At 44.5% G+C, this 16043-nt stretch overlaps 1 protein-coding gene across 1 annotated transcript in view; it reads left to right on the forward strand.

Moving 5' to 3' along the window:
* Positions 1–16043, forward strand: part of tcerg1l (transcription elongation regulator 1 like) — a 947310-nt gene that overhangs the window by 26370 nt on the left and 904897 nt on the right. The window contains exon 3 of the mRNA XM_070876773.1: positions 1170–1359. Coding sequence (XP_070732874.1) covers positions 1170–1359 — 190 coding nt within the window. The remainder of the gene's footprint in view (positions 1–1169; positions 1360–16043) is intronic.

Consider the following 16043-nt stretch of genomic DNA (forward strand, 5'->3'; position numbering starts at 1 on the left):
ACTTGCGGTCCTGGGGCTCCATGCAACGGCCAGCATAGGGGCCCATGTATCCCAGGATCGTAAGGGTTTTGTACGGATCTCTGGGATCACGTGGGCCGGCCCAACCTATTAGAATAGAGGGATCCTCATTCATACTTTTGTGAGTTCCGTATGTACAGAGCTGCTATAAGTATGAATAGGAATACCCCCCAAAACACACAAACACTGAAAATAAATTTTGAAACCACATTGCATATTTAAAATTAATTAAAATGCAATTTAATTAAATATTTTGTACAAAACTTTATTTTTTGTAATTTTTTAATATGTTTTAACAGGGCTAAAAATAAACTTACCTTAATGGACAGGGCTGTTAAATATATAAATGAGTGTTAACATTTTATTTTTCTATTTTTTAAAACTCTTACGCTGGTAAAAGCAGGCCTTACGCCTGCTTTTACCAGCGTAAGAATTTGAAGGACATTCGCTGGGCAGGAGTTGGGCAAATAGCTCAACTCTCCGCCTGTGGAGGCCCTTTTCCTTCGCATGCATGCGATCTGTCAAGAGATTTTTTGAAAGATTGCAAGAGCTGAGTTCAGGCGCATGCGCTTTGCATGCCTAAACCTGGTACTTGTGGGGACCCCACGGGCGCGTGCGCAATTCATACGCGTCCATAGAGAGCGCGATTTCTGGCCCATAGATTTAATCAGGATATAACTTGAATGAGAATGAATAATTAGAACATCAAAACCCAACACAATCTAATTTGTATTAAATAATTTCAGGAATTTTTGATATTGAATGAATAATTAATTAATCGGAAATAAATTGGCCTCCATCACAGAGACCAAAATAGACCTAAGTCTACTTATGGTTAATATCTGCATAGATTTAATGAAATAGTTAGTGCTTAATGCTAGTGGCAGCCTGCAAAGTTGGTAACTAAATGCATTTGCAAAACAAGATATTTATTTGTGTGTATCTGTGTTTCTTTTGTAAATGTTATAATGACCTTTTTGAAGCTGCTGCTGATCAATTTTAATGCATTTTGTGTTTATTACTCTGAGCTAGGCTTAATTAGGCTTGTGCTACCTGTCAAACATTAAGGAATGACCTACATAATGACTAACACAATTATTCCAGTGTCTATTGCTAAATTGTCTATTCGTATGCTCTTTTGTTGTGTACAGGTATATTTCAATAATGCAATTGCAGTGGAATCAACCTGGGGGAAATCAGAGGATGTAAAATTGTTCCAAGGACATAAAAAACCTATTTTAAAAGCAAATCAAGTAGCAGTGGCACTATCAACAGTGACTAAACCTACATCGTCTACAGGTTCCAAACCCTTTCTTGTGGTAACACCTCAGTCCATTACTGGTAAGCTGCTTAAAATATTTAAAATAATTAATGTAAATCATCTATCTTTTTTTCTTTTTGTTTTATGCATCTTTTATCTCTTTCATACAAGATAGGCTCTTCAACACATTTAACCTTATCCTTCTGGAATACCAGTTCTGCTGTTTTCCCATTATAGCATCTATCTGTTTCATTTTGAAATTAGTCTGATGTCCTAGTTTTAATTGTCCTTCCCTGACAGTACTGTCATGCTATTGATCACCCTCTGTGTAAAGAAATACTTCTTGACATCTGCCCTCAATTTGTCCTTCATAACCCTGAACCCATGCACTCTTGAATTGCCTTGCCACAACTGTAAGCATAGTTTTGTGCTTACTTTCTCTATTCTATTAAGTATTCAATATTCCTCTATCAAGTCTTTTCTGGTGCATTTTTGAAACCTAATAGCCCCAACTGATCAAGTAGGTCCATGTGAGATCTTCCCTCTGATACTGATGATCAGTCTCACTGCAGTCCTCTCCATTGAGATCTTGATGTCTTCTTGTGTTGTGATGACCATAACTGTGGATAGTGCTCCAGGTACGGCCTGACCAGAGCATTCCACAGCATCAGCATAACTTCTGGGGATTTGTACTCAGCTGATTTCTCTATATAACCCAGCACTCTCATTGTTTTGCTTACATTTAAAGTATGATGAGTGAAGCAACATTCCTAGGTCTTTTTCAACTTCTCCTTTGGCATACTCGTTCTACCAATAAAGTACATATACCTCCTATTTTGCTTTAAATCCTTGCATTTTCCAAATTAAATTCATTTGCCACTGATAATATCAGGTGCTCATCCTGTTGAGTTCACTTTGTAACATTTTGGTTCCCTCCTCTGAATCAGCAGTCATTTTACAGTCCGCTGACCCCAACTTGGTGTCATCTGCTAATTTAACTACCTGGCTTCAAGACTATTATTCCAGATCACTTAAGCACATCAGAAACAGGAGTAGTCCCAGCACAGACACCAGGGATAACCCCCTCCCCATCGACCTAGCTCTCTTTATGACTACTCACCTCTGTCTTCCCTTTACAGTAACTAAACTATGTCTATGTCTTACCCTATTGCTTTCAGTTTGTGAAATAGTTGTTTGTGGCACATTATCAAAAACCTTTTGAAAGTCTAGGGATGCCACATGTCTTGACATTTTTAATTTTGAGTTTCACGCCCTATAAAAAAAACACATGTCTGAGGTTGGTCATAAAAGATCTCCCTTTAAAAGCTGTGTTGGCTGTTATTTACTAGGTTATCTTCATAGAAGTACTCTTTCATGTTTGATTATTGATTCCATTATTTTTCTGATTACTGAGGTCGGGCTGATGGATCTGTAATTGTCTTTTGTGGGAATTACATTTGCCTGGTTGCAGTCCATCAACATTTTCCCAGTGTTCATGACTCCCTCGAAATGGCCATCAGTGACTCACAATTGCTTATTTTGATTCTTAAGAATCCTGGGGTGTAGTTCATACATTGTGGAGATTTATTGGTTTTCAGTCTACCTAAAACGGGGTGTCCAAACAATGACCTGTGGTTCATATCTGACCCTCAAGCCCTAGTAATCTGGCACACACAGCTAGGGAAACTCATTTCTATTTATGATTTTAATTTTTACTTGCTGGTTTCTCCCATTTGAATTTTGTGCTGCTTAAAGGCTTGCAAGGGCCTGTTCTTCATTTGTGGATAAATGCTAAATCAGAACACCAAGATAGGTTCGTATTAGCAGATCAAGTTAAATACAAGTTAATAGCAACTCTGACTTAAGCTTATGGTGCGCCTGAAGCTTCAAAGTCTGTACCTAAGCAGCTATGAAGACCAAAAAACTTGGACAGTCCCGATCTAAAATCTCTGCATCACTAATGCCAAAAATTCAGGAGCGCACATGCTTCATATTCAATGTTGAATGGTGTATTGTTTGTCTCCCGCTGGCTTAAAACCCACCAAGTAGTCAATTAGCATGTTAACTATTTTTATTCATTCTCGTGTTCAAGCCATATGCTTCCCTTAGGGTTTAACTTCAGAAAAATGTTTTGCCATTATATTTTACATCAGTTGCTACTCCCCTTTCGGGATTTCATGGCACTCCTATAACCTGCTGCTGTATGTTCTTGTACTCAGCCCGATGGTAACCTTCTCCCTTTTGCTTATTTTACAAATCTTTTTTTCCCCTAATCTCTCTTTTAATTTTCCAGTTGATCCACTTTTATTTACTTAGCAATAGCTGCACTTGGGTATGTACTTAGCTTGCAGGTCTTACATCATGTTTCTGAATGATCATTTATCCTTGAAAAATGTATTCGTAATTAGTGCTGCCTACTCTTTGCGACTAAACTGGATATTCATATCCATGAACACTTCTGGTGTGAAGTTTTATAATAGACTTTTGCAACATGTCTGCACTGTTTCCTAAGACATATTGAAAGTTATTACGCAATGATCGTTAGAACATAAGAACATAAAGAATTAGGAACAAGAGTAGGCCATCTAGCCCCTCAAGCCTGCTCCGCCACTCAACAAGATCATGGCTGATCTGGCCAGGGACTCAGCTCCACTTACCTGCCCGCCCCCCATAACCCTTAATTCCCTTATTGGTTAAAAATCTATCTATCTGTGATTTGAATACATTCAATGAGCTAGCCTCAACTGCTTCCTTGGGCAGAGAATGCCACAGATTCATAACCCTCTGGGAGAAGAAATTCCTTCTCAACTCGGTTTTAAATTGGCTCCCCCGTATTTTGAGGCTGTGCCCCCTCGTTCTAGTCTCCCCGACCAGTGGAAACAACCTCTCTGCCTCTATCTTGTCTATCCCTTTCATTATTTTAAATGTTTCTATAAGATCACCCCTTATCCTTCTGAGCTCCAACGAGTACCAACCAATGATTCTGTTCCTTGAATAATATCTCTGCCAGTCACAAGAATATGATCGAGAAGAGAGCTTCCTCTCGTGGGCTTTCTAACACACTGGTGGTAATTTTAACCTAACCCATCATGCTAGAAGTGGGTAGGTTCGATTTCGCTACCCATTATACATCCTGCCGATGTTACTTGCCATTGAAGTTAACTTTGGCAGGAACTGTAGTTGGAAAACAACTTGTAGTTTACCATTTATGAAAGGGTCCCCACTATTAATTATCAATTAATTTCAGACTGAGATTTGAATTTAGTTCTGATCAGAATGATACCAGAACTGCAAGGTTGTTTAACTTTAAATTTAAATGTATTTATTTTTGGCATGGTTACTTGGTAAAGGGCACAGTTTGCTGCTAGTGAACCTAATACTAAATGATGTTTCTGACTTTGTTTTGGGAAATCACCATGCTGAATTTTTATCCTTCACCTCTCATTTTGTCCAGTACATGATTTCACTACAGATTATTGCCTTGAGCTGATGGCTTAGGACATCAGGCACTTCTGATCCAACGATCAAAGCTGTCATGTTGATGAGGACATTGCTTTGTTGATGTGCACAGTGCTTTAACTGTCAACTTGGAAAGAACCAAGAGTATTCAAAGAATTGGGACAGTTTTTGTTTCCAGTGGAAAGAAGACTTTCATTAAACAGATTAGTGAATTGGAAATTATTTGTTATCTTTTGGCTGGGTAGAAATCAGCAGATAAAGTTGGGATTCATTTTGCTCCTGTCTTGGCTACTTAATAGGCCAATGTTTGGAAAATTTCTCTCAATGCTGACAGCAAGTTAGCTACCTGGAGCAACCTACATGTTTTTAAAAAAGATTGTTGTCTTGACCAGACAGCTTGAATGTTTCTGATGTGCTAATCAACGCTGGCTTTAACATGAAGGCCTCTAGAATCCCACTGCCACTTTTATGTAATTCTAATTCTATGTAGAGCCGGAACAAATTAGGGAACATGTTATAGTACTACCTGCACGTTTGATTATCTCATTCTTTGAAAGTTCAACCTCTAAATTCCTGCCCAATCTAACCGACACTATGGTCCTGATATTTACGGGACTGGGGGTTCGCGGAGGCCCTTTTGAATTTAATGGCAGGACCTCATTTTTAAAAAATTCTCGCATTTCTCTGCTAGCAGCAAGCAAGGTAGAGAGGCTGGCTGGCTGGTGGGCTGGGGAGCGGAGAGGAGGGAGAGATCGTTGTTGGCCGGGGGGGGAGGTGGCGGGCGGGGGGGGGATCATGGTGAGGGGAGAGTGGCATCATGGGTTGGGGGAGATCATAGTTAAAAGGTGCTGGGTGTATGGGGGATAGATCGGGGGATCTGGGGGGTTAGAAAATCGGATGGGTGGAGATCTGAGTGGGGGAGCTTGTGGAGATGATCGGGGGTGGGGGAGGCAGGGAGAGATTGTGGAGGCCGAGGTTTGGGAGTTTGGAGGTCGGGGGGCAGATCGGATGGCTGGGGGAAGGTAAGCCAATCGCAGTGAGGGATGCAGGTTTGCTTGAGGGACCAGCGGGAAGCACTTCTGCTCCTCCTGGCCCACAGGCAGTGCTGGAAACTTCAATGGTATGAGACGTGAATTGGCTAGAATAGACTGATACTTAAAGGGTTGACGGTGGATAGGTAATGGCAAACAATTAAAGATCACATGGATGAACTTCAACAATTGTACATCCCTGTCTGGAGTAAAAATAAAACGGGGAAGGTGGCTCAACCGTGGCTAACAAGGGAAATTAAGGATAGTGTTAAATCCAAGGAAGAGGCATAGAAATTGGCCAGAAAAAGCAGCAAACCTGAGGACTGGGAGAATTTTATAATATAGCAGAAGAGGACAAAGGGTTTAATTAGGAGGGGAAAAATAGAGTATGAGAGGAAGCTTGCTGGGAACATAAAAACTGACTGTAAGAGCTTCTATAGATATGTGAAGAGAAAAACATTAGTGAAGATAAACGTAGGCCCCTTGCAGTCAGATTCAGGTGAATTTATAATGGGGAGCAAAGAAATGGTGGACCAGTTAAACAAATACTTTGTTTCTGTCTTCACGAAGGAAGACACAAATAACCTTCCGTAAATACTAGGGGACCGAGGGTCTAATGAGAAGGAGGAACTGAAGGAAATCCTTATTGTGTTAGGGAAATTGATGGGATTGAAGGCCGATAAATCTCCGGGGTCTGATAGTCTGCATCCCAGAGTACTTAAGGAAGTGGCCCTAGAAATAGTGGATGCATTGGTGATCATTTTCCAACAGTCTATTGACTCTGGATCAGTTCCTATGGACTGGAAGGTAGCTAATGTAACACCACTTTTTAAAAAAGGAGGGAGAGAGAAAGCGGGTAATTATAGACCGGTTAGCCTGACATCAGTAGTGGGGAAAATGTTGGAATCAATTATTAAAGATGAAATAGCAGTGCATTTGGAAAGCAGTGACAGGATTGGTCCAAGTCAGCATAGATTTATGAAAGGGAAATCCTGGTTGACAAATCTCCGAGAGTTTTTTGAGGATGTAACTAGTAGAGTGGACAAGGGAGAACCAGTGGATGTGGTGTATTTAGACTTTCAAAAGGCTTTTGACAAGGTCCCACACAAGAGATTGGTGTGCAAAATTAAAGCACATGGTATTGGGGGTAATGTACTGACGTGGATAGAGAACTGGTTGGCAGACAGGAAGCAGAGTCGGGATAAATGGGTCCTTGTCAGAATGGCAGGCAGTGACTAGTGGGGTGCCGCAGGGCTCAGTGCTGGGACCCCAGCTATTTACAATATACATTAACGATTTAGCTGAAGGAATTGAGTGTAATATCTCCAAGTTTGCAGATGACACTAAGCTGGGTGGCGGTGTGAGCTGTGAGGAGGACGCTAAGAGGCTGCAGGGTGACTTGGACAGGTTAGGTGAATGGGCAAATGCATGACAGATGCAGTATAATGTGGATAAATGTGAGGTTATCCACTTTGGTGGCAAATACACGAAGGCAGAATATTATCTGAATGGCGGCAAATTAGGAAAAAGGGAGGTGCGACGAGACCTGGATATCATGGTACATCAGTCATTGAAAGTTGGCATGCAGGTACAGCAGGCGGTGAAGAAGGCAAATGGTATGCTGGCCTTCATAGCTAGGGAATTTGAGTACAGGAGCAGAGAGGTCTTACTGCAGTTGTACAGGGCCTTAATGAGGCCTCACCTGGAATATTTTCAGTTTCGGTCTCCTAATCTTAGGAAGGATGTTCTTGCTACTGAGCGAGTGCAGCGAATATTCACCAGACTGATTCCCGGGATGGCACGACTGACATATGAGGAGAGACTGGATCGACTGGGCCGATATTCACTGGAGTTTAGAAGGATGAGAGGGTATCTCATCGTAACATATCAAATTCTGACGGGACTGGACAGTTTAGATGCAGGAAGAATGTTCCCGATGTTGGGGAAGTCCAGAACCAGGGGACGTAGTCTAAGGATAAGGGGTAAGCCATTTAGGACTGAGATGAGGAGAAACTTCTTCACTCAGAGAGTTGTTAACCTGTGGAATTCCCTACCGCAGAGAGTTGTTGATGCCAGTTCATTGGATATATTGAAGAGAGAGTTAGATATGGCCCTTACGGCTCAAGGGATCAAGAGGTATGGAGAGAAAGCTGGAAAGGGATGCTGAGGTGAATGATCAGCCATGATCTTATTGAATGGTGGTGCAAACTCGAAGGGCCGAATTGCCTACTTCTGCACCTATTTTTTATGTCTATGTTTCTATGAAAGGCATTTACCTGCTGGATCAGCCCTTGCATAGTTCAAGGAATTTCTGAGCTTAGGTCAGATATGAATTCATCTGGATTCTGTTATGTTTCTAGCCTATTTTCCAGTAAGTATAGATCTGATCAGTAGAAAACATTCAGAAATTTATATTCCATTTTGTCTATGGATTTTAAAGGAGGAGATAAATTGAAGCTCGTAACAAAACAATTGAAAGAAAGCAATGAAATGAGCTAGGCATTCACATAAAACATTCAACACAGGTTTCCTTTGAGTGGTTGTTGGAATACTCCATTTACCATTGCATTATTATATTTGTTTGTATTTTATTTGCAAAACTGATGGATGCGTTTACTGTTTCGCCAGTGTTTGTTTAATGCACTAAAAATGAATTAGCAGTTTGTAATAAAATGTGTTTGTGTAGAAATTTGCATTAAAAACATTTTTCCACATAAAAATAAGAAAAGTAAAAAATGTACCTGGACATTCCCTGATGGTTCAGCTGGTTAAGGGACTAGAAGAAGGAAGTTGCCTTTATAGTGCATCTTTGACATCCTTGGACAGCCCAAAGTGCTTCATAGCCAATGAGAATAAAATTCATGGACTACCACAAGATTATAAGCAGTAGTATTCTGTTGCATACCTTTACTCCTTAATTCAGCACTAAATAATAGAGGAGGAAATCCATACCAATAATCTCTGATGTATAAGTCATACTATTATGGGCATTTTTGCGTGGAAAATTTTGGGGAGTAGCTTGTACAGCAGTTTGATTTATAACCTGATGTTGTGAGGATAAGCAGGCCAAGTTAGTTGCCAAGATTTTGAATTCAGCCAGTAGTAGTAGCAAAGGTATTCTATGTTGGCCAACACTATTTTTGTCTCTGTCCCTGAGCGATGTCAGGACAAAAGCCTTCTCCCAGTACTGCCAGACCTGGTCTCTGTTTACTTGAGTACTGGCCAGGACTGGCTCTTCAAATAACTGTTGGAACAGCTCTTGGTTTAACACCTCATCAGACGGAGGGATTTCCAGCAGATCTGGCACCCATTTGAAATGTGAAGACACCTCTTAAAGCAAGGTATCATTTAACTCACTTCAAATTGGTGCTGGTTCTGGGAGGTTTCTGCACATCAGCATATCACAGGCAAGAGCAGCTTACTTCTCAGATGCAGCAATGGATGTGCTAGTGAAGCAGATGAAGGCATGTAGGCAGGTCCTGTTCCCCTCAGTTGCCAGGAAGGTGTCCAATTAAATGCTGTAGCAGAGGGAGGCAGCAGAGGGAGGATAATGTTAATGGCCATACCACCACTCCCAGGACGTGAGTTTAGTGTTCTTCAGTGACCTGACCCAGACAGCAAGGATGAGCATGATGCATTGCTATCTCTTTTTATATTAGACCTGGACAAGGCACTTCACTACCTACCCAACCACCCCGCCGCCCCCGCCCCCCCAGCACTTTAAACATTTCCTCCCCTACATCTCTCCACCTATCACAAGGGAATACTGTATATGCTCACCCGTTGCTGCTGCCCTCACAACAGGCACTAAGACTTTTGCTTTTACCTGGTAGCAGCTGCAAAGTTTTTCACTCCTCTGCTTTCACATTGGATCCAATTTCTTGCACGTGACCACCTTCCCAAATTACTCACAACTTGCTGCTTCTCCCTCTCAGTTTGCATACTATCCGGAAACTACCCCTCAACTCTTCATAACAGCCACTCACAACACTCTCCCTCACTTTCTGCAGGAGAATCTGGCTCATAAAGACCAGGAGTCTTTTCCGTGCCATGCTGGCATGTCACACCTCCAGAGGAAGCTTTGAGGCTCAGGACATAGCGCCACAAAATTGATATTTTTTAATCCCATTTACCACAAATGGAACAAAGACCAATTGTTCCTTCCCCCTTTGTGTCTCTCTCAAAAACCAAAAGAATATATAAAAATTCTAATTATTAACTATCAACAAAACACAAGCAATAATTAGAGCTCTGCAAATTCAACTTCTTTACTTTTTATTTGAAAAGAACTAAAATGCAAAAAAACTCTTTCTTCCTCTCTGACAGCTGTTAGTAATAGGAATGTTTGCATTTTCTAACTTTCGACATAACAGCTGATAACGTTGAGATAATTAGAATCCGCTTCAAAATGCAACAATTGTAAAAAAAGAACTCAACTACATTGAATACTTTCTCGATCTAAGCACTGCAGTACTGTACTTTTTGAATTTTCTGGAACATAAAGCAAAAGCTACAACTATAGTCTTTCATCTCATGCGCGTATGCACGCATATACACATAGAAAGACTTTCGAGCCAGAATTTTCGAGGGTCTGTGTGGGCAGGAATAGAGGCGGGGAGCGAGTCGGGAACCCGCCGTCATCCTGCCCCCATGCACCTTTCCCTCGGACGCGTTTGCTGGTGCAGCAGCGATCCAACCAGCAGAGGCAGGTGACCTAACTGAAATAATTATAAGCTTGTTTTCAGACAGTTAAGTGCCATTTCCCCCCAACATTTCAAATTTCCCTGCATGGCCATGAGCTTTACGCACCTGAGGCAGGAGTTGAGTGGTCATTGCTCCAGCTGATTAGTTGCCAGTATCAAATGTAAAATAAAGGCTGCCACCTGATTGGAAGAACCTCTCCCTCCATTGACAGATTGATTCTGTCAACTCTACTTGACCTGCCATCTATTCCATCAACATGGTCCACAGAATCTGACCCAATGAGCTCCACCAGGCAGACCAGCAGCACCAACTATAATACCACCAACCTTCTCAATGCCCTGATGATACACAGCAGAGAGGCCAGGGCTGCACCACACCAGAGATGATACAGGTGCAGCGTCCAAAATCTGGAACCCTTGGGACTGAAGTCGTTCCAGATTCCGCATTTTTCCGGACTTTGGATCACCTTTCTGACGTCACGAATTCGGAAACACCCGAGCGCAGGTTTGGGTATTTCCGGATTTTGGAACGTCAGAAAGTGGGAGGGTTGCCGCTGAGGAGCTGTTTGGGCAGGCCCCGCTGCCGTGGAGCTGTTCGAGCGGGCCCCACCATGGAGGAGCTATTTGGGCAGGGTCCCGCCTCTAAGGAGGTGTTCAGGCGGGCTCCCACCGCCAAGGAAGTGTCCGGGTGGGCCCCGCCGCCAAGGAAGTGTTCGGGCCGACGGGCCTCGTCGCAGAGGAGGTGTTGGGGCGGGCTGGTGAGGAGGCCCCGAGGTAAGGGCAGTGGCGGTGGGTTAAGGGGAGCGGTGGCAAGGCAAGGCCCGAGGTCGGGCAGCGGCGGGGCCCCAAGGTCGGCAAGTTCGGCGGATCCAGATTCCGGAACACCAGATTTTGGATGCTGCACCTATACCCCCAACATAGGGTATACAGGCAGAGAATGAGTTTCCTCAACATTACCGAACAGCATTGCCAAAGGAGACTCAGGCTATTGCACCAGGTCATCGCAGATATTTGCAGATTGCTAGAGCATGACCTGCAACCCAAAGGAGTGGGTGGACACGTATTACCAGTGACTATCAAAGTCACCAGTGCCCTCAACTTCTTCACCTCAGTTTCCTTCCAGGGATCAGCAGCAGACATTTGCGGCATCTTGCAGTCGGCTGCCAATGGATATATTACACAGGTCAACTATACCATTTTTGACAAGTCAGCCAATTATATCAACTTTGCCACTCTGGCTGGCTTCCCACGGATGCAGGGCATCATCAACTGCACGCATGTGGCCATCAGAGTACCCCATCATCATCCAGGATTCTTTGTCAATTGGAAGGGCTTCCACTCCCTCAATGTGCAGCTGATTTGCAACCATAGGAAGATCATCATACATGTGTGTGCCAAATTCCCTGATAGTTGTTAGAACTCTTTTGTCCTGCACCAGTCCACCCTCCCTCAGCTCTTCACACCTCCAAACAGACTTTCTGGCTGGCCGTTTGGAGGAAAGGGCTATCCACTGAAGACGTGGTCATGGCACTCTTGAGGAAGCCAAATACTGAGGCCGAGGAGAGATATAATGAAAACCACATCTCCACCAGATGTGTCATAGAACAGACAAAAGGCATGCTGAAAATGTGCTTCAGGTGCCTTGACAGATCTGGAAGAGCCCTTCCATATGCACCAGTCAGGGTCTCCAGAATCATCGTAGTCTGCTGCGCCCTGCACAACATCGCGCAACAGCGAGGATTAGCGCTGCATGAGGAGCAAGGCATTGAGTGCACAGCCTCTTCAGAGGAGGAGCAACAGTTGTACGAAGAGGAGCAGGAGCTGGGGCAACATGCGATGCAGGTGGCACCAGCACTCAAGCACATCGATGCCTGGGAGGCCAGGGATGGCCTTATCATGGCCAGATTTACTTAACTTTATGCTATACACTAATATGGCTGCCACATGCTTTGCCGGGTTGGTAACACCCCATAACCACACCAGTAAGCATCCCTACAATGACCAATCCATTCCTTTCACAGTCACCATTACTGGAGGTAAAGTAAAATCTGACTCTTCACTCCGACTAACTAAGCCACTTCCAATTGTGCACACAAATTTGTCCAAGACTGATAAGTTTTGAAAATAAATGCATTTATGATTCGCATTAAATGAACTGAAACTTCACATTAACATTGAATAAACACCCAAGTGGCTTGAATAAAACACTCTTGTGAATCGACTTGTGTGGAGTCTTTCTCTTATGCACGTTTCTACGTGGTGCTACCCATGTGGCTTCAGCAGAGATCGAGGCAGCCTCCTCACTTCGTTGCTGCAACTGCTTAGACACTTTTGGCGGTCATCACCTGGGTTTTGGAGCCTGTAAGGGCCCCGCCAAAGTCTGCTCCTCCTGCAACTGTTCAGGGGCAGACTTGGCCATTGCGATCCAGAGAGGCATCTGGTACTCTGACTGAGGGGGTGGCAACGGGGGAGAAATGTGATTTTCAGAGGAGCCTCCACTTTTATGTCCCCTCTCACCATCATCCCTCTCATGGGCCACCTGCACTTCCCTGCTAACAAGGAGCTGGAGAACACCTTGCTGCACATCAGTGGGGCCATGAGGAACCACGTCTACAATGACATGCCTCCTCGGGAGGAAGTCTATGAGCCTCTGCTATCTATTGTCCATAGATAGTTATCTATTTTGCATTGAGACCATGTGCTCTTGTGATTGATGCATTAGCTGCTCCATATAGGTGACCATCCTATCCATGGAGGAGCCTACAGACGCCATTGCCTGCAACATGGTGGTGCTCGTGTTGGAGATAGACTCCTCCATTCTCTGAACACTGGCAGTCATCGCACTCGCAAAACCTGTCAGAACCTGCAGCTCCATGAAAGCCCTCTTTCTGAATGGCCCCGGAGGCTCAGGGTCTGCATGCAGCTGAGCAGAGTTAGGAGAGACCTGCATGCTCCACGAGAGGTCTCCACTGCTGTCCATGTCTCCACCAGCTACTCTTGCTCGGTTGTGATTTGTAAGACCTCCACTGCTGTCCATGTCTCCACCAGCTACTCTTGCTCGGTTGTGATTTGTAAGACCGCAGGTGACAACACTACTCTATCGCACGTGGAACCCACCGAAGTGTGCATTTCTGTGCTGGTGCTGGGTGCGCTCTGTCTGGTGATGGTGTGCCCACAGAGGCTGGAGGTTCCTCTGAGGAGGCGTCTTCCTCTTCCTCCTAGGCAATGGTGAGGGCCATGGATGGACTGTGGGAGAGTAAAGAGATGAGTTAGATATGTCATATGTATGACTGATGTATGCCATGTATCTGTATGATTTGTAATTCTGTCAACAATTTGCTGAGATATCTCCTCCTTCTCGCACCTCCAGGTGCTCGGTGACTCCCACTAGCTCTAAGACAGCCTCCTCTGCTGTGGTCAGGTTGGCATTGATGTTGTTCCACCACCATTTCTCTCCCTCTCCCTCTTATTGTAGGCTCTCGTTTCCTGCAAGGGAAAAATAAGAGAAGATTGAGTTAGAGTGATGGAATGAGTGTAGGGAATGAATGGGTTATATCTGTAGAGGGTGACTTGATGGAGTGGGGTGGCAATTCCAAGTGGCTTCCTTGTGTGTTAGTTTTGAATGCACGAGGATGAGGGTGAGTGCAAGAGGTGACTAGTAAGAAGTGGGGGATGTGATTATGTAGGTAGAGAGAGAGGAATGGGTGGAGGTGCAAGGTATGTTGGTGTGAGTAAGGATGTGCAGGTGTAGGGTTGGGAAGGCAGAGCGATGGGGATGTGATAAGAGGCACAGAGTGTGGCTTTGTACTCACCTTTCCTGATCTAACAAGGTCGTTGAAGCATTTGCGGCACTGCACCCAGATCCGCCTGACAACATCCCTGCTATTCACCTCCTATGTTATTTGGAGCCAGGCTCCTTTGCTCTGCTTGGGAGTTCTCTTCCTCTCATCAGCAGGGAAGGAGACCTCCCTGCATTGTCAGACACCCTCCATAAGGATAAAGAGGGAGTAATTGGAGAACCTGGGTGTAGCCCTCTGCCTCTGTGCAGTCATCTCTGGTGGTGTGCGTAACTGCGGAATTGTGAAGTGCACTGCCTGCACATTCGTGGGAGAAACCTTCAAATGCAATGTGGCCATGGTTCCTTTAAATATCTCATCTGAAAACGCGTCATCGATGATGTCACCAGACGCACACCATTTAATTGGGCTGGGTAACATGCAGGGCGGGCTTAATGGGCCCCATTAATGTAAATTTGTTCTATGGAGCAGGATGGAGCCAGCAAGGGGCTCGCGACCTGCCATGGCGACCGCCTGCACCAAACCCGCCCAGGTAGGGAAATTCCAGCCTCGGTAAAGAATAAACAATGAAAATAAATTTTTCCTAATGTATATTTTGAAATTCATCCTCTAGCTTTTATGAAAATAATTTTGAAAAACTTTTGAGTAGAAACTGTTGGAATGTTCTATTGGTACAGCTGGCTAATGATACTGATGCATTCTGGGAAATGTTGCCACACTGGACACATGCTAAGCTCAGAGTCACAGTCCTGTGCAAAAATATAGGCCTGGATATAAACAGGCGCAGGTCATGTAGGTATGTAGGTGGGGAGGGGGAGGGGGGTAGGGGGGGCCGGGGGGGAGAGAAGATGGGAAATCTGGAAGGCATGGTTTCCCCGCATGTTGTGGATCTCCAACTCCACTGCATGGGCCTTTTGTTCTTGACAAGTTCCCCACCTGAAGTCAGCCTGATTGACAGACTTGACTTACGGTCAGGTGAGCCGGGCTCTTGAGCAAACTGCAGGAGCAGGTAGGTCTGATCTCCTGCCTCTGGGGGATTCTGATCCTTGACCTGGGGGAGGGGGGATGGGTGGGCTGATCCCCAATCCCGAGGGTATTTGTATCGGGACGGGGGGGGGTTAAGGGGAGGGGAGCTTGAGGGGTTCTGGCTTGCAAGCAGTGCTGTTAAGGCACATGCCTTCTCCCCGGAGCTGTCCTTGCCTCCCTTCAGCTGTCGGGTTTCCTGAGGCACGGGAAACCCAAGCTGTTAATGTTAAACCTGCGAAGCAGGTTAAATCAGAGGCTACCAACTGCATTAAAATAATTACATTGTCAACTCATCTGCTGGGAGCAGGTTGACGGCCCGCCCATTGTACCGCCTCCGTTAAACCCGGAAGTGGGTGGGTTGAGGTCGGATTTCAGATTTTTAACATTTTAACACCTGACCCGACCGCGTCCACATGTTTTGCGTGTTAAAATTCACCCCATATCGTCCAAAATAAAGCTTAAAACTGCTCAACCTTTCCTCATGAGTCAACCCCCTCATCTCCGGAATCAGCCTAGTGAAACTTCTCTGAACTGCCTACAAAGCAAGTATGTCCTTTGGTAAATATGGAGACCAAAACTGCACACAGTATTCCAGGTGTAGCCTCATCAGTACCCTATACAACTGGAGCAAGACTTACCTGCTTTTATACTCCTTCCCCTTTGCAACAAAGGCCAAGATTCCAGGCCTCCAACTCCCCCTGTTGGTTCAGAAACCTGTCCAGTCGCGCGTGTGTGTGTGCGCGATGGC

This window comes from Pristiophorus japonicus, chromosome 3 (assembly GCF_044704955.1).
Source record: "Pristiophorus japonicus isolate sPriJap1 chromosome 3, sPriJap1.hap1, whole genome shotgun sequence".
Classification (NCBI taxonomy): Eukaryota; Metazoa; Chordata; class Chondrichthyes; family Pristiophoridae; genus Pristiophorus; species Pristiophorus japonicus.